This window comes from Caretta caretta, chromosome 3 (genome assembly GCF_965140235.1).
Source record: "Caretta caretta isolate rCarCar2 chromosome 3, rCarCar1.hap1, whole genome shotgun sequence".
Classification (NCBI taxonomy): domain Eukaryota; kingdom Metazoa; phylum Chordata; order Testudines; family Cheloniidae; genus Caretta; species Caretta caretta.
In genome coordinates, this window is record NC_134208.1 from 121,610,710 (window position 1) to 121,634,232 (window position 23,523).

General features: G+C 42.7%; 1 protein-coding gene across 2 annotated transcripts in view; it reads left to right on the top strand.

The window, feature by feature from the left end:
• FNDC1 (fibronectin type III domain containing 1) overlaps positions 1 to 23,086 on the top strand; it is a 126,114-nt gene extending 103,028 nt beyond the window's left edge. For both annotated transcript variants that reach the window (XM_048844100.2, XM_075126841.1), the window contains exons 16-20: positions 9,968 to 10,047; positions 13,627 to 13,656; positions 16,738 to 16,899; positions 19,558 to 19,680; positions 21,168 to 23,086. In XM_048844100.2, coding sequence (XP_048700057.2) covers positions 9,968 to 10,047; positions 13,627 to 13,656; positions 16,738 to 16,899; positions 19,558 to 19,680; positions 21,168 to 21,283 — 511 coding nt within the window. In that variant the 3' untranslated portion in view covers positions 21,284 to 23,086. The remainder of the gene's footprint in view (positions 1 to 9,967; positions 10,048 to 13,626; positions 13,657 to 16,737; positions 16,900 to 19,557; positions 19,681 to 21,167) is intronic.
• The last annotated feature ends 437 nt before the right edge of the window (positions 23,087 to 23,523 follow it).

Here is a 23,523-nt window from a genome sequence, read left to right on the forward strand (position 1 = left end):
CAAAAAACCCCAAATATAACCAGCTTTTCTAATGAAGGGCCTGATTCAATGTCCATTGAGGTCAACAGGAGCTTCTCCAATAGAAAAACTCCAATCGTCTTCAGTGAGTGTAGGATCAGGCTCCGTGTGACATGAATGAATAAATCTTAAAACTATCTCAGAGGCTCAGCCCACCTGTCTTGATAGCTCCTCTACCCTCGGACTGCCCATCAGCCTTTCACAAAGGATGCTGGGACTCGTCAGTTTTTAGCAGCGTGCTCTCTGCTCCAACTCCCTTTCCGCACTAAAGCACTTTTCTCTGCCTCTGTGACATCTTGCTCAGTGTACCTAGAACTGTGAGCCACTGTGTTACTGCTCTGCCATGGCAAGAGTGAGCTTTGCCGCAGCTAAGCTATGTGTCAGCTCCCAGACACACCAGCTTGTCTGCCTTGCCAGCAAATTCTTCAGGACTCTGCCTGTTCAAACCTTGCCTTGCAGGTAATGATCAGTGAACCTCAACTCCTGAGTTCCCCAGAGGTGTCCTTTTCAGTATCCAGTCCCTCTTACTGGACACTCACAGAAGTTAGTAAGTTTGCTACCTCCAAAGACACAGAGCACATAGCAGCCTGTTGGCTTTGCTGAAGACTGTCACTTATTTCAATATAACATCAGTGAGATAATTTTGTAATAAAACAAGAAATAAGTTTAAGTGCTTTCAAGTGAGAGTGAAAGAGATATGAAAGGGTACAAACAAAACATACTTTCTAATGACTGCAACTTAACTTTAGTAAGTTACAGTCTTTGTCTGAACAGGTTTCTCACCTACAGGCAGTTCCCAGAGACTTCAGTCCCCAGGGTCGAAGGATCCACCTTTCTCAGATTTCAAGTGCTCTGTCTTCTTGGGTCCATTGAGTGATGGATGACAAAATGGCTTTGTTTCTGCTTCTTTTCCCCAAGGTCCGTTGTCTCTGTTTCTAGAGCCAGTGAGGCTTCCGGGGGGTACAGCTTTCATCCCTCATGGCGTCATCATTAGGTGGATGTCTCCCCCACTTGCTAGTTTGATGGCTTTGTTTACCTTGTACGTAAATCTACTTCCATTGTTTCTGGCCTCACCTTGCTCAATTTACATTGGAAACAGGCAAGCGGGTGAAACAACATTCCTTTGTCTAGGACAGACTGGGCTTATCACTGCATGCCAAACACCTTTTGAGATTGTACATATCTCACACGACAATGTTAATGACCAGCATGTTACCAGTTTGCATATGACACCTTACATGACTCCTTTTAGATACAGGTTATGACAACAGTGAGTTGGAGCAATGTCAGACCTGATGTGAATTATGATATGCCTCTGTCAGTTGGCATTGAGGGGCTCCCAGGGTCACAGCCTCCAGGTCCTCTATCACCTCCCCTTGTTCCTCTTTTTCCTCAAGGCCCATCTTTCTGATCCCAGACCCCCTGTTACTAATTCCAGCCCTTATTCATACTTCGTCTTTCATAGGAGGAGCTCAAAGTACTTTACAAACATAAATTAAGCCTCACCACCTATGAGGCAGCTAAATATTATCCTCATTTTATGGATGGGTAAACTTAGCCACAGAGGGTTAGATTCACAAAGAATCTAATTTTTAAGGGCCTACAAAACCCCTGGGATTCACAAAGCCTGAGTTCGGCACCTAGGCTCCCAATCCCTGTACGATGAATGGGGGAAGAGAGACACCTGAGAGTGGGATTCACAGAAGCCAGCACGCTTGGAGGCTCCTTGCCTAAACTAGCCAATGGAAGTTGCCAAGCCAAGGGTGTGTGCTAAGCCCTGCCTCTCTCAGAGATAGGGTGGCAGCTCCCCTTGCTTGGGATTCTCAGAAACCAATGCTCTCTTGGGAACTGGCACCCATACTGTATTTATAGGAGGCAGGGTGGGAGGAAGGTGAGAAGATGAAGAAAACTTGCCTCATAGCTTTTTAGCCAAGTGGTTAGGGTACTCACCTGGGAGACGTGAGAACCCCCTGCCCCAGTTCAAGTCCCCTGTCTGTCTGAGGGGGAGAAGAGATTTGAACAGGACTCTGCCACCTCTCAAATGAGTGCTCTAGCCAGCAGGCTGTAGGGTATTCTGATGTGGGGCTCCCTCAGACTCTCTTGCTGAAGCTGTGGGTAACTAATTTAAAAAGTCATTGGGGCAGGGGGACTGTATCACCCACGTTAGTGCACTAATCACCAGGCTGCAGAGTCAGTCCCTTGCTTGCTCTCTCTCTCTCTCTCTGTTGAAGCTGTTGCATTCTGGATAAATAGTGAAAGAATCCCACTGAAGTCATTTGAAAGATCCATTAGCTTCAGTGGGATTCAGATCAGGCCCCAAGCCTTTAAAGGCTCCCTTTGCCCTCCTATTTATATGCTGTGTGTATGTATCTGAGATCACTCCATGTGCTCTAGAAGTATAAAATATAACTGAAACACGAGTGGTGGGTTAGTTTCATAACCCTGCAGAGAGTCATGGTAAGGCATTTCCTTTGGGACTAACGTCAGCAGTTGCCCTTGAACACATCACTTGTTTTACATTATTCTGTGATGATGTATTTCCATAAGGAAATTAATTTTTACCACGTGTATATTCAAAGTCAAACATGGCCTTGTCTTTCCATCTTGCCTATCCCTGGCAATGCTCTAAGAGGTTCCTTTCACTGCCTTTCCCCCAAATCATTCCATCGCTGGGGAGAGGGGTGGAGCTAGCATGTGTTGATGCTCCCCTGAAATCTGCAGGGGTCCAGGCCTCTCTAGCTACAGGTCCTGTGTCCCCACACTGGTTTTGGGATCCCCTGCACCTCTTGTCTCCCAGCAGAGGCAGATCTGCTCCCCTAGGCCATGCTGCCAGGGCTGCTTGTGCCAGCTGCCGCCCATGAAAGCTCCCATCAAAAGGAAGGTTTCACAGGAAGCTGCAGAGGAGATAATGCAGCCTCCGGCTCCAGTCATGTTTTTGTTGACTTTTCACAAGGTTTGGGGGATGATGGGACATGCTCCCATCCTACTGGTAGAATGGCTAACGAGCACCCCTGCACTCAGGCAGTGCCAGTCAGGTGAACCTGCAGCACATGCTCCACCTGGAGAAAGGGAGCTTAAAAAGGTGAATCTTGCCACAGGAAAGGGAGGAAGTTTGCCCAGGAGGAGAAGCGACTAGGGAGTGTAAGTGAGTGCCAGTAGCAAGCGGTACCAGCCTGGGGTAGTGGCTAGCCTCCCCTCCCCTGTTTTGGAGGCAAACCAACATTGCAAGCCTGATATGAGCAAGAGGCCCTATAAGGCTGCCCCCAGCCAACAGTCTGTGGTGGGACCTGGAGAGCACTGCCAGGGACTAGAGGTAATGGGACACAAAAAGGACCCTGAACTCCTGCTGGGAACAGGAATAGAGGCTTCTATAGGGGATCCAGAAGCAAGAAGCTGAAAGAGACTATGGGCATGCCCAGGCTGAGAGTTGGCTGGCTGCATGGTTGAAGAACTGTGCACATCCCCTTTGATGCCATTCCTCCCCTACCCCCCCGCAACCTCTTCTATTCCCTTCCCACCTGAAGATCTTCAGCCCTGGGGAGGGACCTTTGTGGGAGTCTGGAGAACTAGGAATGGTATTGGGATGCTGGCTGACCCTCTCACCCCCTGCACTGGGGACTAGGAGAATCCACACTGCATTCAATGGGGGCATGATCTAGCCCTTAGTATTTAACCCTTTAAATGTTTGTGTATGGTTATCATGTGTCGTCCTGCCTAGTGACTGCATACATATTGTTGCCCCTTTGAGCAGGTGGCAGCTGAAATGCGGTACCTTGCAGGGCTATTTTTGTGTGAATGAGAAATCAGTGACACAGAGTCAGAATATTTCCTTAGTGTAACTTACAAAAATGTTCCCTAGTCTCGTTTTTTTGTACAGCGGTGGGAACAAGCTGCTCACAGGCAGCTTGATTTTTGCAGAAATCTGTGATAAAGCACTCCATGCCATGATGAAGATTGTAGTCATACTCACAACCTCAGAGATATTCTAGGGTCTGATGGCTCTCTCAACAGATGATCGTCAATAGAGGGATGGTTCCTGCTGGGGTTTCCTGTGTGGTCTTCCCACTTTTACCCAATGGAGGAACTTCTTTTATATTGTTGTTCTGACCATGCCTAACACCTTATGCATATACGTGAGGATTTCAACCTTCATTTCCTTATCTGTGCTTCCACACCCCATCTGTGCCTTGTTTTTCATAGGTTGTTTCTTAGTTCCCCTTATTCTTATAAAAGAATCCACTCATGTTCTTAAGCATATGGCCTAATAAGGCTAATCTAAAATCTTTCAGGCCTCAGCCTGTAGGCCTTGCATCCTAGCCATGCTTTACTTGTATACCTAATACACACTCGTCGCTCCTAAATACTTGTCAGTCTTATACTTCCACAATTCTACAACTTAAATCTGTTTAGCATACATTGATTATATATCAAATGGAATATGAGTTGGCCATAACACTAAATAACAAAACGATAAATGGATGATAAAATGAACTAATAGGCTAGATTGGATAGAAGGCTCTGTAGGCATGTCAAGCTGTATTTTATTTATTATCTATTGTAAATTGACCCTGATCTTAGATGCAATTCTCAAAGGACTTTCCTTAGGACAAAATATTATTTTTCTCTTTCTGACTAAAAATGTCATTTGGTACAAATTTCATGTGGTACTGCAGGTGCTGGTATCCCTATGTTTTTGGCTGCCAAAAACTGCAAGGGGTTGTCATCTAGTTACAGCGCAAATATTTGCAATAAAAAATAATACTACAATGTGAGCACTGTACATTTGGTATTCTGTATTGTAATCAAACTCAATATATTTGAAAATATAGAAAAACATCCAAAATATTTACAATAAATTTAACTTGCTGTTCTGTTATTGTTTAATGGTGCGATTAAAACTGAGATTAATCATGACTATTTTTTAATCTAGTTAATTTGTTTTGCATTAATCGCTTGAGTTAATTCTGATTAATTGACAGCCCTATTTAACTCTTTACAAAAGATAAATAGGCTGGAAACCACTCTTTCTGGTTTTACTGTGTGTGTTGGACCAAATTCTGAGCAATGTCAGGGCAGCTTTGTACTGCACCCCAGAACAAAGTTGCTTAAAGCCATCTCGGTGGCCTCTAGGGAGGGATAATTGGCTGGTGTTCTGCCATCAGTTCGGTCCTATCCCAGCCCCTCCCTCTGGTGCAGAAAGTATGACCAGATAGAAGTGGGTGTGGCTGGGGCTGCCCTTTGCTGCTGAAATGGCCTCTGGAACCATTAGCAGGCTGTGTAAATTAAAGCAGCCACTAGGTTCTCATAGTTCTCATTTACCCTGGGAACCAAGCTGGAAGCCCAGGATTAAAGGAACACATATCAAGCTTGTCTTCAGTGCAGTGATAGCCTGTGCTATAACTCATGTTTTGCCCCAACCTGACTCCCAATCACCTATCAAAATCTTAAGTGGTGCTTTCAGCTCAAGCTAACTGGCCCCTCGGGATGTGGATTGAAGCTTGAGTGCTGCTGATGCTGGAACTAGTAATGCAGTGAGGATGCAGCAGCTGAATTATAATGACTCATCAACTGTTAATCTAATTGCTCTGTGTAACTCCAGTGCTGTTTCACTTGAGTGGAGTAACTTGAGTGTACTAACTTGAGCTAACTGTTTCAGTAAATACAAGCCCCCTGGGTGCCTTTGTGCCCCTGCCCCCACCCTCTCAGCTGTGCTGAACACTCCGTGGCCCCAGTCAGGAAGTGGGGCCTATATTTAAATCACTGGCAAATATTTCCACAATAAAAGGCTTGCGTCAGGAATGAAGAGAAAGCACAGCTTTCCTGAATTCCAGCCTTTCATGTGGCTTTCTTTGCCACAGTGGGTATTGCAGTTGTGGGCATCATGTAGCCATTAACTACATTCAGAACAGTTTGCAGATTACAAAAGTGGACCAAAAATTGTTGGTTTCTGACCACAGCGAAAGAAAAGAGACAAATGCAGCAGAGATATAGGACAGATCCTCCTCTGGTGCAAACTGTCGTAGATAGCTCCACAGTGGAGCTGTGAGAATTTATACCAGCTGAGGATCTGCCCATGGAGTAGAGAAACCCTTGAAGTCTCCAACATGGATGCAGCATGCTGATGTGAGGATAACTGAGAACATGTCAACTTTTGTTAAACTTACACCTTCCCTTCTTGCTTATAAGGACAGAAACATGCTTCATACCATAAGCATGACTAGTGGAGGGGAGAATTGGCATCTGATACACTTTAAATTATCATGAAGGGCTAATGTTAGGCTGAAGAAGGCTTTTTAATCAAGTAATGATTTCTCTTCTTCTCAGCCCCATTCATCTTCCTCCTTCTGCTTGTGGGAATGCTCACAGATTTCAAAATATGTAACCAGAGATCACATGGGTGATCCACGGTGATACAGAGTATTGGTATGCTCACAATTCCTTCATCCTCATGAGTTTGCTATTTCTTTCCAGTTTTGGGGGTAGGAATACGATGGGATTCTCTTTCCTTACAAGTCCAGTTGGAGGGTGTTTATTGGAAGAGAGGTGTGTGTGGGCAAGGCTGCTGTACATAAATGAGAGAAGTGTTGTGGGAAAGAGGACAAGGAAACAAATGTTCTTTGGAATCACACCCAGGCTGCATTCTGAATTTACTATGTAACCCTTTCTATCGTGCAGGCAGTGGAAAAATGGGGAAATTACCCAGCTCTCCTCTGCTGGGGATTCCTGAGTATGGGGGCATCTCCAAGGAGTGTAGCAATGGTATAGCCAATTCCTGTGCCATATCCCTTACCAGCCCCAATAAAGGCTGTGCTTGGGGTGGAGAAGGGGTGTAACCAAAGTGCACTGAGTTCCCTTGAAAGCTGTTGTCAGATGTCATAGGTTATAATCCAAAGGTGGATCTTGACTGGAGCAGGAATCTGGCCCCCTTTTTCCATTTCTGTCCATAAATAGGACAATAAATGTTGTGAATCAAGAGTAAAACGTGGGTTAATTTTGTGTAAGTGCCCCATACTGCCTGTCCTTCTCTGCCAACGCACTCTAAAGGAAATCATCATGGTCCAGCTGCATGACCTCTTTTATTATAATGTCGCTACATTTTGACCATCTGCACTTTCCTGTGCCACAAGATGCATCTGTTACTCCAAGGCTTTTATATATGTTAGGGCATAAATTGACATTCCTCTAAGCAGCCAATCGGACCAGAAGAGTTACCTAAACAGTTATGAAATGGTCATCCCTGATGAGTTGGCGGGGTCTATGGAAACCAGGCTTTGGGTCTGGTAAAGGAGAAACTCTCTTCACTTTTTCAAAACATTAAGTCTCTTGCCCTGCTCCTTGCAAAGGCAGACCTTAATATAAGCCCATCTAAATTGAAGCAAACTGATCACTGTGGTCAGACTGAAAGACAATGGGATTCACTTCCTCAGCAGGAGGCTAGCAGAGGGAGAGAGGGAGAGTTCTGAGGTAAAACAAGCCAGTTATCTTTGGTGTGTATCCCAAAGAATCTTCTTGTTAACCCTCCCTAAAATCCTTTGGATGGCCCAATGTGTGATAAACATCAAAACTGGTTACTTTCAAGGGGGGTGGGAGGTTAACAACCCACCCCCAAAGGCCAAGGCCAGTTATATTTGTTAAAGTGTTCAGCCCATGCTGGATAGTTCCACTGTTGTTGTGAGCCTCGTAGTCCCTGCAAGGGGAACTCCCTTCCTTCTTGCCTCCTCCACTACGTGCTAATAGAGGGATGTACCATACAGTCCCCACAACCCAACTCCCCCTCCCCCCCGCCCAGGGAAATTAAAGAGCAAGTTTAGAGGTGAGGAGAGGGGGAGTGTCTCTCAGGGAAGAGGAGGGAGAGAAGGGCACAGAAAGTGAGTATGGGTTTGTCAAGGATGAGAAGAGGAGCTGGGGAACTGGAAAGTACAGAGGATCATAGTAGGATGGAAGCCTAGAGGAAGGTATTTAGCAAGGTTGGGGAGGGGGGAAGAGATCAACACAGACTGCCAGTTTCCGCCAAAGATAATTGATTCACAGGTTCCTATGGATCTTCTCCCATGCTGACCTCTCTTGGCTCTGCTGTCACCACTTTGGAAAGTAGGGGTAGAATTCTGTTTTCATAGTGAGTTAGCCTTTTTCTTCTTGTATGTAGCCGTGACCGGCAGTCAGAGCATGTGACGCAGTGCTTTTGTAAGATTTCACAAGCTAGGGAGCGTTTGGCCTACTGCTTGAATGGGAGATTATCGAGGGAAATAATCCAGGGGTTTGGTGGCATTCTTCCCTCAGAGCAAGTACTGACCCAGTTATGTTGGTCACAGATGGTTTTAAGAGGCACTGTGCTTCTGGAGATACTTGCTACTTTTGGATACTTTTGGATGAGATGCAAAATCAAGAGCCAAACACTTATGGTCATTAAAGATGCCGGTTGTTTGTTGTTGTTTGTGGTGGTTTTTTTTTGTTTTTTTTTTTTGCAAGAGTGGAACAAAGCAAGCAGCAAGGAAAGAAGAAGCTTAACATACACGTTTATGAAAATCATGCATTTTAAGCTAGAATTTTTGCCTAGTAACTGACTTAAATTGCCTCCTGCTTTTTGCAATACTGTTTCTGAAGAGCAGACATTCAGTTTCATTTCAGCAACAGAAACTTAGCATTTGCAAACATCAGGTCTTGTAGTTCTGGCAGTTGCAGCCCTGTGATTAGTATCCTGTATAAGTGCCTGACAGCATTGCCGTAACAAACCCCAACCTCTGAGTACAGGATGTGGGGTTCGCCACTTCCACTGAATAGGTGGTTACGGGCGGGACCCAGCCAAAAATCTGATGGGTCTACATGCTTCAGCAATGACGTTTGCCTCAGCAATGACTCTGGCCCACAGAGTGCCCCCAGATTTGTGGCAGTGTGGAGGCACTGGCTTGCACTGGAGTTGCACTGTTCCCAATGGTGGGGAGTCCACGGAAAAGGAAAAGGATCCCAAAAGGAGAGCTAGTCAAACAATGGTAAGTGTGTTCCATGAAAACGTTTGAAACATTTTAGTTTTTGCAAAACTTTTCATGACAAATTTGAAAATTTCTTATTAATTTAAAAAATGTTTTTTGATTTCCCCCTCCCCCTTCTGTCTCTTTTTAACTCCTTCTCCTTTTTCTAGTGGCAGAATGGATAAAAAGGAAAAAAAGGGAGAGACAGTGGGGAGAAAACAAAGAACCATAAAACTGAAAAGGAAAAAGGGCCGTTGGTTGTTTTTTTTAACCAAAACATTGTAAAAATTTTTAATGAAATGAAAAATGTTTAAGCATGTGCTTAATTTTAAGCAGCTGAATAGTCCAGTCTCTATCCAGCAAAGCATTTGAATTTTACTGGGACTTCTCACTTAAAGTTAAGCACTTTCTTAAGTACTTTGCTGAATTGGGGCTTTGATAACAAACTAATAACTCAACATATGTAACTTTTCTCGGATTATTCAAATACTGCTCGTCTAGAAATGCTACCATTTCTAAAGAAATGTAAAAATTCATAATTTTATCTCAGATATGCTAGTTTAAATCAAGAGTTAATGCCATTGACCTCATTGGAGTTAGTCTGGATTTACATTGCTGTAACTGAGATCAGAACATATCTTGTGACTTTTCTATCTTTTATTCCATTCCTCTTGGCAAGTGCTCCCTTCAAACATGCTGTTTGATGTGAACTGGCTATAATTAGCCTGGATTATTTATTTTTATTCAACAAACATGGATATTTTCACTAATGTGAAAATGTAGGTCACAAAGGGATATGTGCTCAACTGGTATAAATTGATATGGCTCCATTAAACTCACTGGTGCCTTTTGCCCAGTGGCACTGCACCAGTTTACATTAGCTGCAGTTCTGGCCCCGTCTTTGTAGTCTTTATAGCTGAGTTGTTACCAGGGAATCAATACTATTTTTAATGCTTGCTCAATTCCTCTTTTTATTGTAGATACTATTTTAAAGTCCAAGCAAAGAATCCCTATGGTTATGGGCCTATTAGCTCTTCAGTCACATTTGTCACAGAATCTGGTATGTGTTGCTTATTTCTTTATTTAAAGTTGAGATTTTAATAACTGGTATGGTAGGGCCAGGGCCAAAGCCATGGTGATGACTATGATGTTGAACTTTTCTGCTTAAAGATTCTCAGGTAAACCATTTGTTTTCAAGAAAATCAAGAAAGTGTACCTACTCTTTCATGTCACTGAAGTGATGGGAAGTTTTAATGAAACTGAAGTTAACTTTAGGGGGAATGGAAAGTTAAATTTAAAATAGAAAAGATAGCTAATACTCAGTGGTGTGGAGGCAATAGGAAGTTTAATACATCTTTGATAGATTGTCCAGACACTTAATAAACTAGCTTTCTAATTGTGAACAGCTGAAGGGATGGAAGTACTCATTTCAAACAATTGTTCCACCCGACAGGCAAATTTCAGTTCTCTTTTCCTTCTTTAATGAAATCTGCTCCAATTTCTTAATGCCAATAGAATGTTGGAGGATAATATACTCTATAAAAATAGTATCCTCAATGGGCTATTTTTATCCACTTTTATTTCTTCTACTGAGCTGCAGGCCAGTCATATTATTGACTAACAAGGGGCCAAATTCTGCAAAGTTTATTTGAGCAAAATGTCCATTGGCATCAAGGGTCACCGGTTTTGGCCCTATGACAACATGGGTATACATTGCTTCTGTGTGTGCCCATTTAACTTGATCCTACAGTCTTTGCTTCAGAACTTCCATTAAAATCAATGGAAGTTCTGTTTATAGAAACAAAACAAACTAAAACTGCATAATAAAGTAAATGGTCTTATGAAATGAATTCAGATATTTTAAAGGCATGTTGCATGGTCAGCTGTAAATTAAGCCGAATTTTTAGCATTGACTTCAATGGGACAGTAAAGAGCTCCACAGCTTTTCGTAAGTGCTTTGCAGAATGCACTGAGAAAGACAGTAACCCGCTGTTCTGTTTCATCAAATAATGAAAGTTCCCTGGAATTTTGCCAAACAATAGATAACCATGTACCTTGGCTTCAAGCAGCTTCCACTGAAGAAATGCCAATTCAAGAGACAATATAAATCACAATGATAGATACAAAGAATTGCTCCTGTTGTTTTATCTAACTGCTAAGACCTAGATGCACAAAGGGACATAAGCATGGTAACGCTCAGCATTGTGACACCTAATTTTTAGGCACTGTGGAAAAACTGCAGGAACAGAACTGAGTTGGGAGCATAGGCTCATGTGCAGTGAATGGGGAAAGATAAGCACCTTAGACTGTGATCCACTAAAGCCAGCACTCTAAGTGTCAAGTTGCCTCTGCTAGCAAATAGGAAATGCCAATAAGAGGGGGTATGTGGTAAGCCTGCCTCTCTTAGCCCTGGTCTACACTGGCGGGGGGGTCGACCTAAGATACGCAACTTCAGCTACGCGAATAGCATAGCTGAACTCAGCATATCTTAGGTCGACTTACCTGGCCGTGAGGACGGCGGCGAGTTGACCGCTGCCGCTCCCCCATCGACTCCGCTTCCGCCTCTTGCGAGCTGGAGTTCCGGAGTTGACGGGGAGCGCATTTGGGGATCGATTTATCGTGTCTAGACGAGACGTGATAAATCGATCCCCGAAAGATAGATAGATCGATCACTACCCGCCGTTCCGGCGGGTAGCGAAGACCTGCCCACAGAGATACAGGTGCCTAAGTCTGGGCTTCAGGGTGGTGCCTATCACTGCTTTTGGCTCTCAGTTCTGTACCCTCTCCAGGAGAGCATTCACCCAGGATGTGAGAGACCCAGGATCCAGGGCTCTGCTCCCATGACTCTTTTTTAATGAGCCAGAGTGGAACAGTTTCAACAGGAGAGACTAGGGAGCCCCCCAGGAGACTGTCCTGTAGCCTGAGGGTTAGAGTAAGCATCTGAGAGGCGGCAGATCCCTCTCCCCCTCAGGCAGAGAAGGGACTTGAACCAGGGGTCTCCCACATACCGAGTGCCCTAACCACTGGGCTAAAAGTTATAAGGGACGTGTTCTCCTCCCCTGGCTTTTCTGTATGAGCTCGCCTGCAGGGCTCAATCCACTAAGCGTGCTCAGGTTGGGCCCTGCAGGCAAGTTAGGCTGCCAATTGCTGTCTTCCCCCAATTCATGCATCACTCCAAGCCTTAGGCAGGAGATAGGCATCCAGATGCCTAGAGCAGGGGCGGGCAAAGTTTTTGGCCTGAGGGCCACATCAGGTTTCCAAAATTGTATGGAGGGCTGGTTAGGGGAGGCCATGCCTCCCCAAACGGCCAGGCGTGGCCTGGCCCCTGCCCCCTATCTGACCCCCCCTGCTTCTCGCCCCCTGATGGCCCCCCTGGGACTTCTGCCTCATCCACCCCGCCCTGCTCCCTGTCCCCTGACTGCCCCCAGACCTCCCGCTCCTGACTGCCCCCCACCACCCCATCCAGCTCCTCCTCTCATCCCTGACTGCCCCCCTGGGACCCCTGCCCCATCCAACCACCCCTTCTCACTGTCTCATGACCACCCCTGGAACCCCTGCCCCTCACTGCCCCCCACCACACAATTCAACCCCTCCTCTTCCTGACTGCCCCCCCAGGATCCCTGCCCCCATTCAACACCCCTGTTCCCCGCCTCTGACCACCCCAACCCCTATCCACACCCCCACCCCCGGACCACCACCCCGAACTCCCCTGCCCTCTATCCAACCCGCCCTGCCCCCTGTCCCCTAACCGCGCTGCCTGGAGCACCGGTGGCTGGTGGTGCTGCAGCCGCGCCGACGCGCAGCACAGAGCGGCGGGTCAGGCCGTGGCTCTGCAGCTGCGCTGCCCCAGGAGCTCGCAGCCTCCCTGCCCAGAGCATTGCGCCGGTGGCACAGTGAGCGGAGGCTGCGCGGGATGGGGAACAGCAGGGGAGGGGCCAGGGGCTAGCCTCCCGGGCCAGGAGCTCAGGGGCTGGGTTGGAGGGTCCCGCAGGCCGTAGTTTGCCCAGTGCACATACCCAGAGGCAGAAATGAAGGTGCGTAGGAACCTTTGAGGGCGAAAATGCAGGTTCCTAGCGGGGTTTAACGACCTACAGGGTTGGAAGGGTGGGGGCATGTGCATCACAATGGTCCCAAAATTGGTACTTAGGCACCTACATGAGGGATTTAGCAAAATGACCTGCCTATATAGATGGCTGGTGCTGACTGGTCTATGAGGTAGAATATTGAGAAGAAAAACACCGTATGCCTTTAAAAGATTGCATGATTAAACTGGTTTCTGATTGGCTGAAGTAAAGAAGTCTGTTTTTAAAAGCTAACCGAATGGAGGATATTTTTTACTAATTTAAAAAAAAAAATTGTTGCAGTTTAAACATCTTTCAGAATAAATGGTATAATCCAAGTGCAGGTGCATGCCATCAAATGTGAAAAACATTGGTATAACTTAACACCATTTGTTTTGAAAAGAGACAAACCCGTATCTTCAGCGTTCTGAAAACAGCTAGAGACAATTATTTTTTGAAGCTGATATTTCTTTCTTGCATGATAGCTAGTACACTGTAACATTAGGAGACACTAGTCTTTGAGAGAAAACACTAAAATATTTGGGTTTTTTTTGTTTTGTTTTGTTTCATTCTTACAGATAATCCACTGCTTATTGTCAGACCACCTGGTAAGTCTCACTGCTGATATTTTCTTGATATTGTCTATAAAACCTGTGAAACAAATCTGGGCATTGTAAAAATTAGGCACTATGACACACTACTTTCTATTAGAGTTTGAGGGAGGCGTGTGATATAAATTACTGTGTTAATTCCCAACTCCTGATTCATCTCAAGAATCTGTGTTCCAGTCTTATCAGGCTTTTGAAGCCAATTACCTCTTAAAAGAAGTGTTGTAAATGAAGTGTATTATGTTAGGCTAAAATCAAGTGTAGAACCTGTTCTATACCTGGTACACCCTTTATTGGGAGACTATATCCTGCACTTTCATGAGGCTAGATTAAGTTATTTAATCATTCCTTTCCGTCTCTAACTACTATGTTGAGTTGAGGACTGCTGGGTAGAGGTGGGTTGTTCCAGGATCTTGATAAAGGTGCAAGTAATGGACTCCCAAGACACCAGACACCAGTCCGTTGGAGACCATATGGGAACAACCTACTGGCACTGAGACCAAGTTTGAAGGCCACCTCTACATGAACAGTAAATGATTTCACTTAGGGGTTTACTCGTAAGTAATAAAGTCTGAGTTTATTAACCAAATCTGGAGTGGAGCTATGGTGACTGGGTTTTCCTACAGTGTCCTTTGAAAACCACCTATCATATTTATCAGTGATCACCCCACTCCTGGGGACAGGGTCCTTGAAATAAGGTAGCAGAGTGAGGAATGACATGATATACAATCTCCAAGTGTGAAGGTTGCTTTCTGTAGGAACTGGATTGTTTTCTTTACGAGATGTAGCAGGTTAACATGGTTTTTGGAAGGAGAATATGTACTAAGAACCTGGGATAGAATTGTGTCTTGAATGATAATTCTCCAAAAGTGGTCTGGTGTTTTAATATAAAGGTAATTTTCCAAAGGCATTCTGATTATATTCTGAAAACCACATGGCCTACTTCAGAGCAGCTGTTGCAAGGATTCTCTTGAGCACTGTTGATGATAGCCAGGAAGTTGATGAATAAAAATATTAACATTAACCGCATTCTGTTCATGATATTTTGTTCTTGAAATGACCATTTCACTGCTTTATTTGTATAGAGACGTTTATGGCCCCAATCCTGCAAACATGCATTTGAGTAACTTTACATACCTAAGTAGTGTCATGAGGGTCAATTCAGATTAATTCAATGGGTTATTCATGTGTGTAGAAGTTACTCACGTGCAAGTGTTTGCAAGACTGGGCCCTATGTTTGTGCTTCGTAAAAGGAAGAAAGACAAATTGACATTTTTTAAAACATACTTCTCATTCTTAACAGTTGCCAATAACACAATAAAAAAACCAAAGAGGATGTAGGAAATAACAGGAAAGAAAACTAACATTTTCACGTTGTAAGCTTATATCTGTTTTATCTTGCATACATATTGCTACAAAAGCATTCTAGAAGGAAGGTGGATTCCATTATTTAATATAAAGGAACAACCAATTATTTGTAATATTGATCCTGTGCAACATAATTATTAAGTGGTAGCTTATAACCACTGCAACGTAGTGAAGAAGAAACTAGTTCATTTGAGACTGAGCAAAAAATCTTTTTTTAATTTTTTTGCTGGTGTCAAATCTGTTTTGATTTAACTTGAGCTCCTGTGGTGAAAGCCAAATTTTCCACCCAGAACACACACGCACATCACACGAGAGATAGAGAGAGAGAGTGCCCTCTAGGTTTCATATCTCATCTTTTTAACACAACAGCAACAGATTTTACTTCACACTGAAACCTGTTACCCATTGCAGATTTTTTTCCACATCATCTCTTCTTTAGTGATGAAACTTACTTTTCTGGAGGGGAGGGGAGGAGAGGGGAGATGTAATGTTAAACCACAAGACACTGCATTCAGATAGCGCTAGGATCTGACCTATGCTCATATAGCCTCCATTTCAGCAAGGTTCTTAGGCTTATGTTTAATTTTAGGTTTAGAAGTCATCCAACTGAAAGCAATGAGACTGTTCACTGTTTAAAATTAGTTCTGTGCTTAAGTATCTTGCTGAATTGGGGACAAAATCAAGGGAAATAAGAACTAAGGCTGATGTTCCAGGGAAAACCGGGCCGTTAGTCACATCCATACAACCTCATTGACATCAGTGGGGCTGCATGAATGCAACTGGGGGCACACCTACTGCATCTAAGTGTTTCAGCAGTGGTCAATGGAACTGTATATAAGCCCACCCATTGTTTGAAGATGCCCACTCCTCCACACCCCAGTTCTAGGTGCACTAAAACGAATTTGGTATGGGATGGTTAAATAGAATCTCTTACTGTTCAGCATACATTTTGTGGTCCAGTTTTATCTTTTCACATTTGTGGTTTGAATTAAAACAGAGAGTGAGTGCTCCTGTAAGTCTGTGATAGCTAACATGATACATTCATGGTCCCTTTTGTAATATGTCTTGTCACATGGGGTCCTTGCAGAGAGGATTGGTTTGATTATTGGATAGGAATTGTCCATCTCTGACATGATCTGCATGGGGAATAAATATTTAATAATGGGCTCTTCAGTCTGGCAGAGAAAAGTATAATGTGATCTGTGACTGGAAGCTGAAGCTAGACAAATTGAAACTGAAAATAAGGTGCACATTCCTAACAGTGAGGGTAATTTACTGAGAGTCATGGTGGATTCTTCATTACTGGCAATTTTAAAATCAAGGTTGGATGTATTTTCTAGAAGAGCTGCTCTAGGAATTATTTTGGGGAAGTTCTATGGCCTGTGTTATACAGGAGGTCACACTAGATGATCACAGTAGTCCCTTCTGGCCTAGGAATCTATGATCCACATAAATATGCTATATGTAAGCATATTTTACACCATTTTAACAATACATTCATGACAAATGTCCAGAAGGGACTTGACTAAAACATCAATTTTATTTCATTTGAGACTTAAATTTGATTTTTGAACTCGGGTGTTTCAAAGTAAAAGGGTAGTTTATTAACCTGCCGCAGTACCTTCTTGTAACAGGACGTTCATCTTGATAAAATGCTGAAATATAAGACTGACCCTCTAGGTTTTTCCTTTTATTTTATTTTGGTTTTTTAAGGTGGTGAACCCATCTGGATCCCTTTCACTTTTAAATATGATCCCACCTACTCAGACTGCAGTGGAAAGCAGTATGTGAAACGCACTTGGTACCGAAAATTTGTGGGAGTGGTTCTTTGCAACTCTTTGAGGTACAAGATTTACCTCAGTGATGACCTGAAAGGTATGTTTTGGGATTATTCTTACAGTGCTGTCACCCCTCCACTTACTGTATCCATCACTTGTTGACTCTATCAAAGGAGTACATGGCTAAACTGATGGCACAATTTGGATACACATATGACAGTATTTAGCTTCTAAGGATAGGAACCTAAAGCAATTTGCACAGTGAAAGCAAAGTTGTACTCTCTAATCATAATACAGCTCTCTCTGAAATGTTCTGTGCTCGTTACTCATGCAGAACTTCTGATGTCATAATGGGAAGTCCACACATGGATTAATTGCAGAAAACACAATAGAGAACTACAGAATGGATAAAAGAGGAGACTTGTACTCTGAACAGGTTAGATACATGGTAGTGCAGCAGTTGTTTGAGCAAATCCAGAAGCTGGTAGGTGTTCAACAAGGGCTGTCATATAACTGTAGCCGTACCAATTGGTTGTATTGAGAGGGAATGTTGAGTGGGGTTATCCCCTAGGCTTTTCAAAGTGTTTTAATGGGGGTTTTAGCAAAATATTTGTCTTGTTTCAAGAACATGTATAAACAAGTATTTGTGAAGACTTGTGCTCTCATGCCCATCTCTGCGGGTCCCAGGCAGTCCTCAGACTGCAGCCACCACCTGACAGCTTGCTGGTACCAGCAGGGAGAGTAGGCTGATGGACCTTGGCTCAACAGAGACACCGCCCACAAAGCTCCTGATTTGGAGGAGACATCTAGCCTCTCCAATTGGCTCAAACTTGCTATGTAAGCCAGAAGAAGGAACAGGAAGTTTTCTGAGGAACTAAGTGAATCCTAGGCTGCCTGCAACATAGGACTTTGCCTTGTTCCAGATCCCTGCTGCTACACACCACCTCTGGCTACTGGCTCCAGCTCTGACCCTTGGCTTGACTCCTGACTCTGACTCTAGCTCTGGCTCCTGACTCCTGCCCTAACCACTAGATGTGACTGGCTACATCCTGGTCCATGACAGTAATATGCAAACAACCAGAACAGTAAAGCTCCTGTATATGAGACCTATCTTCACAGTTTCTGGTTTAAATTTGAGAGTTCTGTCAACCTAGCAATACTGGTGTGTGGGGCTATTTTTACTTTCTCATAACCAATTAAAATAATGGGTCTTGCTGAAATTTCCTCTGCTATCATCTGTACTGTAATTCTGATAAATTACTTATTCCAGGGACTTTAGTAAGGCTTTTGATATTCCTCGCATGACCTTTTCATAAACAAACTAGAGAAATACAACCTAGATGGAGCTACTATAAGGTGGGTGCATAACTGGTTGAAAAACCATTCCCAGAGAATAGTTATCTGTGGTTCACACTCAAACTGAAAGGGCATATTGAGTAGGATTGTGCAGGGATCAGTTCTGGGTCCGGTTCTATTCAGTATCTTCATCAATGATTTAGATAATGGCACAGAGAGTACAATTTTAAAGTTTGTGGGTGATACCAAGCTGGAAGGGGTTGCAAGTGCTTTGGAGGATAGGATTAAAATTCAAAATGATCTGGACAAACTGGAGAAATGGCGTGAAGTAAATAGGATAACATTCAATAAGGACAAATGCAAAGTACTCCACTTAGGAATGAACAATCAGTTGCACAATGAGAAATGACTGTTTTGGAAGGAGTACTGTGGAAAGGGATCTGGGGGTCATAGTGGATCACAAGCGAAATATGAGTTAACAGTGTAACACTGTTGCAAAAAAAAAAGCAAACATCATTCTGGGATGTATTAGCAGGAATGTTGTAAACAAGACACAAGAAGTCATTCTTCTGCTCTACTCTACACTGATTCGGCCTCAACTGGATTATTGTGTCCAGTTATGGGCACCATATTTCATGAAAGATGTGGACAAGTTGGAGAAAGTCCAGAGAAAAGTAACAAAAAAGTAAAAAATGATTAAATGATGACCTATGAGGGAAGATTGAAAAAAAACTGGGTTTGTTTAGTCTGTCGAAGAGAAAACTGAGAGGGGACATGGTAACAATTTTCAAGTACATAAAATGTTGTTACAAGGAGGAAAGAGAAAAATTATTCTTTTTAACTTCTGAGGATAGGAAAGAAGCAATGGGCTTAAATTGCAGCAAGGACGGTTTATGTTGTATATTAGGAAAAACTTCCAAACTGTCAGGATAGTTAAGCCCTGGAATAAATTGCCTAGGGAGGTTGTGGAATCTCCATCATTGGAGATTTTTAAGAGCAGGTTAGACATACACCTGCAAGGGATGGTCTAGATAATACTTAGTACTGCCATGAGTGCAGAGAACTGGACTAGATGACCTCTCGAGCCTATGATTCTATGATACTAGCGTATGATTCTAGCATATAGCATGTTCTTAATAAAAACAACAAGGAGTCTGGTGGCACCTTAAAGACTAACAGATTTATTTGGGCAAAAGCTTTTGTGGGTTAAAAACCACTTCTTCAGATGCAATGTTCCTAATGAAACTACAAAGTTTTTTCTCTCTCTTAATTCCTATTGGCAAATGTAGCATTCTTCACCTCTTATATTTTTATTTACTGGTATATTGCTGCTCATCTCTGTAGTATCTGACTTTTTCCCATCTTTATTTTCCTGGAAGTGGGAAAGCATCATTGGATGAGATAAGGCCATTTGAAATAACAATATATATCTGTCCTAATCTTTTATGTCACCTTTCAGATACATTCTACGGCATTGGAGATAGCTGGGGGAAAGGTGAGGACCACTGCCAGTTTGTGGATTCACACATGGATGGAAGAACAGGGCCTCAGTCATATGTAGAAGCCTTGCCCACCATACAAGGTAAAAAAACAAAAACAAAAAAAGGAAAGCTGAAGTGAAAGCTGAGGAATTACACTTCATCCACTATATAGAATTAAGAGGTTTTCTGCCTCCCTGTCTACATTTATATCACTTCTATTAGGAGCCAGGCGGACACCACATATTCTGAGACTGTATCATGTGATGTCCTAGTATAATAATTTGCAAACCACAACAGCTTGTGAAAGTTCAGACAAAGAGAATGAGTCTGCAAATAAATTATTGGATAAAACAGAAAATACAAATAACCCTTAGGGTATGTCTACACTGAAAAAAAAAACAAAAAAAAACCCAACTTGCAGCAGCGAGTCTCAGAGCCTGGGTCTACAGACTGCTGTTAATCATTCACTCAGCATTCTTGGTTTTCATCTTACGCTGTTTGCTGTTGTTTTTTAAGGGTTGGGTTGCCGTGAAGAAACTGAAATATTCGCTTCTATGTAGATGACATAGAATAATACTGCACTTCTCTATTTAAAATAAGGATTGTTAATCCAGCTGTACATTACTAGCTCTAAGAAGCAGAGATGTAGAACACACAAATTGTACAACTGCCACAGGAATCAACATTTCAGATGTTCCACTGTACAAAATATGCAGAAAGACTGTTGAGAGTCTTTAATGCTTTGTGCTGTCACATTTTTTTATACAGATGAGGGAAAGGGGCCATCAGTTTAAAAAAAAAAGTGGGATTTAACTCTATATTTGCTGCATGTAATTTTGCCTCCTTGCTTTGTTATAAAAAATGATATTTGTGAATCCTGTCTTGAACCCAGTAAGATACAATAATGCCTTATATTTTTATTTGCGGTTTTATTGTAGCTGTGTTGGTCCCAGGATATGAAGGACACGAGATAGGAGAGGTAATATCTTGTATTGGACCAACTCCTGTTGGTGGGGGGTTCAAACTTTCAAGCTACACAGAACTCTGAAGACCTGAAGAAGAGCTCTGTGTAGCTTGAAAGTTTGAACCCTCCCACCAACAAAAGGTAGTCCAATAATAGATAGTACCTCATCCACCTAGTCTCTTTGAACATTTCTATGGCATTTTCACTCCAAAGTGCTTCATGAGCTTGAATTGATATGCAAATTTTATATAGAGGCATAACTTCACCTGCTACTGAAATTCAGACTCCTTTTGGAGTGAAATGCAAAAGCTCTTTAACAGCAGAGACTGCATAGTTACACAATAGTTAGATATTTAGAACAGTAAATCCAACTGGAACTGTAGAGGAAATATATGTAGGTAGAATGCAATCATTCAAAATTGAAGCAGGCTAAACCATCAGAGCTAACAATCCTACTTCTCATGAAGTGCCATGGGATTAACAAGTGGCTCCTATGCCTTAGCTTTTGTTGTGATAATTCTATGTATGCTATATACTATACATCATATATTCTGTACTTCAAAGATGTCATTTGTCAAGTTACTTTGCCTTTGGCTTGAACCACTGCCATTTTTCCACCAACAGGGTATTATCGCCAGTATCGCCAGGAACCTGTGTCATTTGGGCGCATTGGTTACACAACACCTTACTACTATGTGGGCTGGTATGAGTGTGGTGTGCCAATTCCAGGGAAATGGTAACCATGTGGCAGTCCGCCGGCAGATTGTATGGAGAGTGCACCAACCCTGCCTTTCAAATGACTTGTACTGGAAGACTGTGACCAGTTGTTTAGGAAAAGAACAAAACATGAAAGAAACCAACTAAGACCAGTTGCTCAAGAGACCCCAACCAAAACAAATACTGTGCACATTTTCTCAGCTGAAATCTGTGGTGCTGCTTGATCACTCCACTTGGGACAGGATTTGAGTTTGGTGCCCTACTTTCCTTCTGTGGGTCTTAAAAGGCATGGAGATGTGGTTGTAATGGGTGCAACCAGTGCCCAGTGAAACCTAAAACTTTACTGGCCATGAAAACATGGAAGTTGCATATATCCTCCAGGAATGGCCTAAGCATGCTGTGCTTGCTTAATGGAATGCCAAACACTTTTTCATTGTTATTAATGGAATGCTCCATCACTTACAACTGGTGGAGTTCCATGCTTCTGAGTTTTACTATACAATCATGTCAAGTTACTAGACATTCACCAAAGGCAATATATTATACTTAAAACTTCTCTGGTGGGTTCACCCATTGCTGGACTAAACACCAGGTCACAATGTAAATTCGCTTTTATATATATATATATATATATATAATACAGTTCTCTATGTCCAAAGTACTACATAGAGAAGCTGAGTTTTTCTTGTTCACTAGATAAATATGGTTGGGATTTTTATGTAAAAGGTGCTGTTAATTAATAGGTCTTCTGATTTTTAGTCCATGAAACATTTTACTATGCACAATATATTAACCATGGAAAGAACTTTGTTCTTCTTATAAGTGAGCAAAGATCTGTGACAGCTTTCCAGCAAACCAAAGGACTGGATATTTAATTGGAGTAAATCTTTTTGCCTATACTAAAATTGCATTATAAACCACCATAGGTGCCTTATCAGCAGAGTGTCAACATTTAAGTTAAACTTTCTGTCCAGTACTATTTAAAAGGCTGAGTTCAGTTTTTGTTTGATTCATTTTCATCATCTTTGTGTATTATTTATTCCTTGTGAGGTTATTAAGTCTCACTGTGTGAATGGAGGCACAGTGAGATAACACAGGACTTGCAGACAAGTTTTAACTTATTTTCTGAACAAAACAGACACCTCTAGGGTGCTTGAGCAGCACGGAACTCCTCTGATTCCGGTCCATCATGTGAATGAAGTATGAAAGTCGTCAGTCTTTCTGTAAAGCACATCAGAAGGGCAGACCACACAGCATGTCTTCCATCAAAGGTTGGGGAGCAAAAGCTGGTGTGTCTGGGAGGTGCACTTCTGATTTTTAGCCAGGAATACAAACCTTATTTGGGAAGTGGGCAGTAATGTAGAATTTCATTATGCATCAGAAGCAATTTCTCCTGCCATATTACTCTTTCTCTTCATGTAGCATTAAGGTTTACTCTGACCCTAAGGGATTTAGCCTTTGTGGCCATATTGTTTCACTGTTACATCTTATAAGCCTTTACCCACCTCAAAAAAGACTCCAGCATTCTGACGGCCTGGGAAAATAGCAATATTCCTGGGGGACAAATTCAACCTCCTGATCGTCTGTCACTCTCATTCCAGTTTACATACCATATAGGACTAATATCTTATAAGCCGCTTTTTGTAGTTATTGTAAATGTATGGGGAGAAAAGTAACTAAATTGATTAAAAGAGCTTTTTATTTTCACAGTGGTGCTGGGATTGAACATTGAATTGTTTTCACATTTTGTTTTGCTTCAATGCAGTGCCAAATATAATGATTAAATATAGCTTCTTTCCCTAATAAACGTATGATATATTGTTCCATTTTTTTTAATTGCATCCCTTTTGGTTGTCTGCGCCAGGTAGTCTGACATGCAGGATCAAGCTGCATGATGCCCCAAATGCACACTTGGAAGAGTAGAAGGTGCCAGTTTGTATTAAGGCAGGAAGTGTATGTAAGTGCAAACTTGACCAGGATTTCACATAGGGTTACTTGTGGAGGGAGTGGGGAGTTGTTCCACAACAAAATAGATTTTCTCTTGTATTAAATCTGTATGATGTACATCCACATCATGGGCCATATCCCCAGCTTGTGTAAAAGGACATAGCACTATTGAATTCAAAGGAACTATGTGCAGTTTCACTAGCTGAGAGTATGGCCCCCTGTCTAAGGATGGGTAGTCCGCTACCACCCCCCCTCCCCAAATGGATGCTATAGTTTGCTCATTCATAGACTGCAGCACTTGTGAAATGTGATTTCA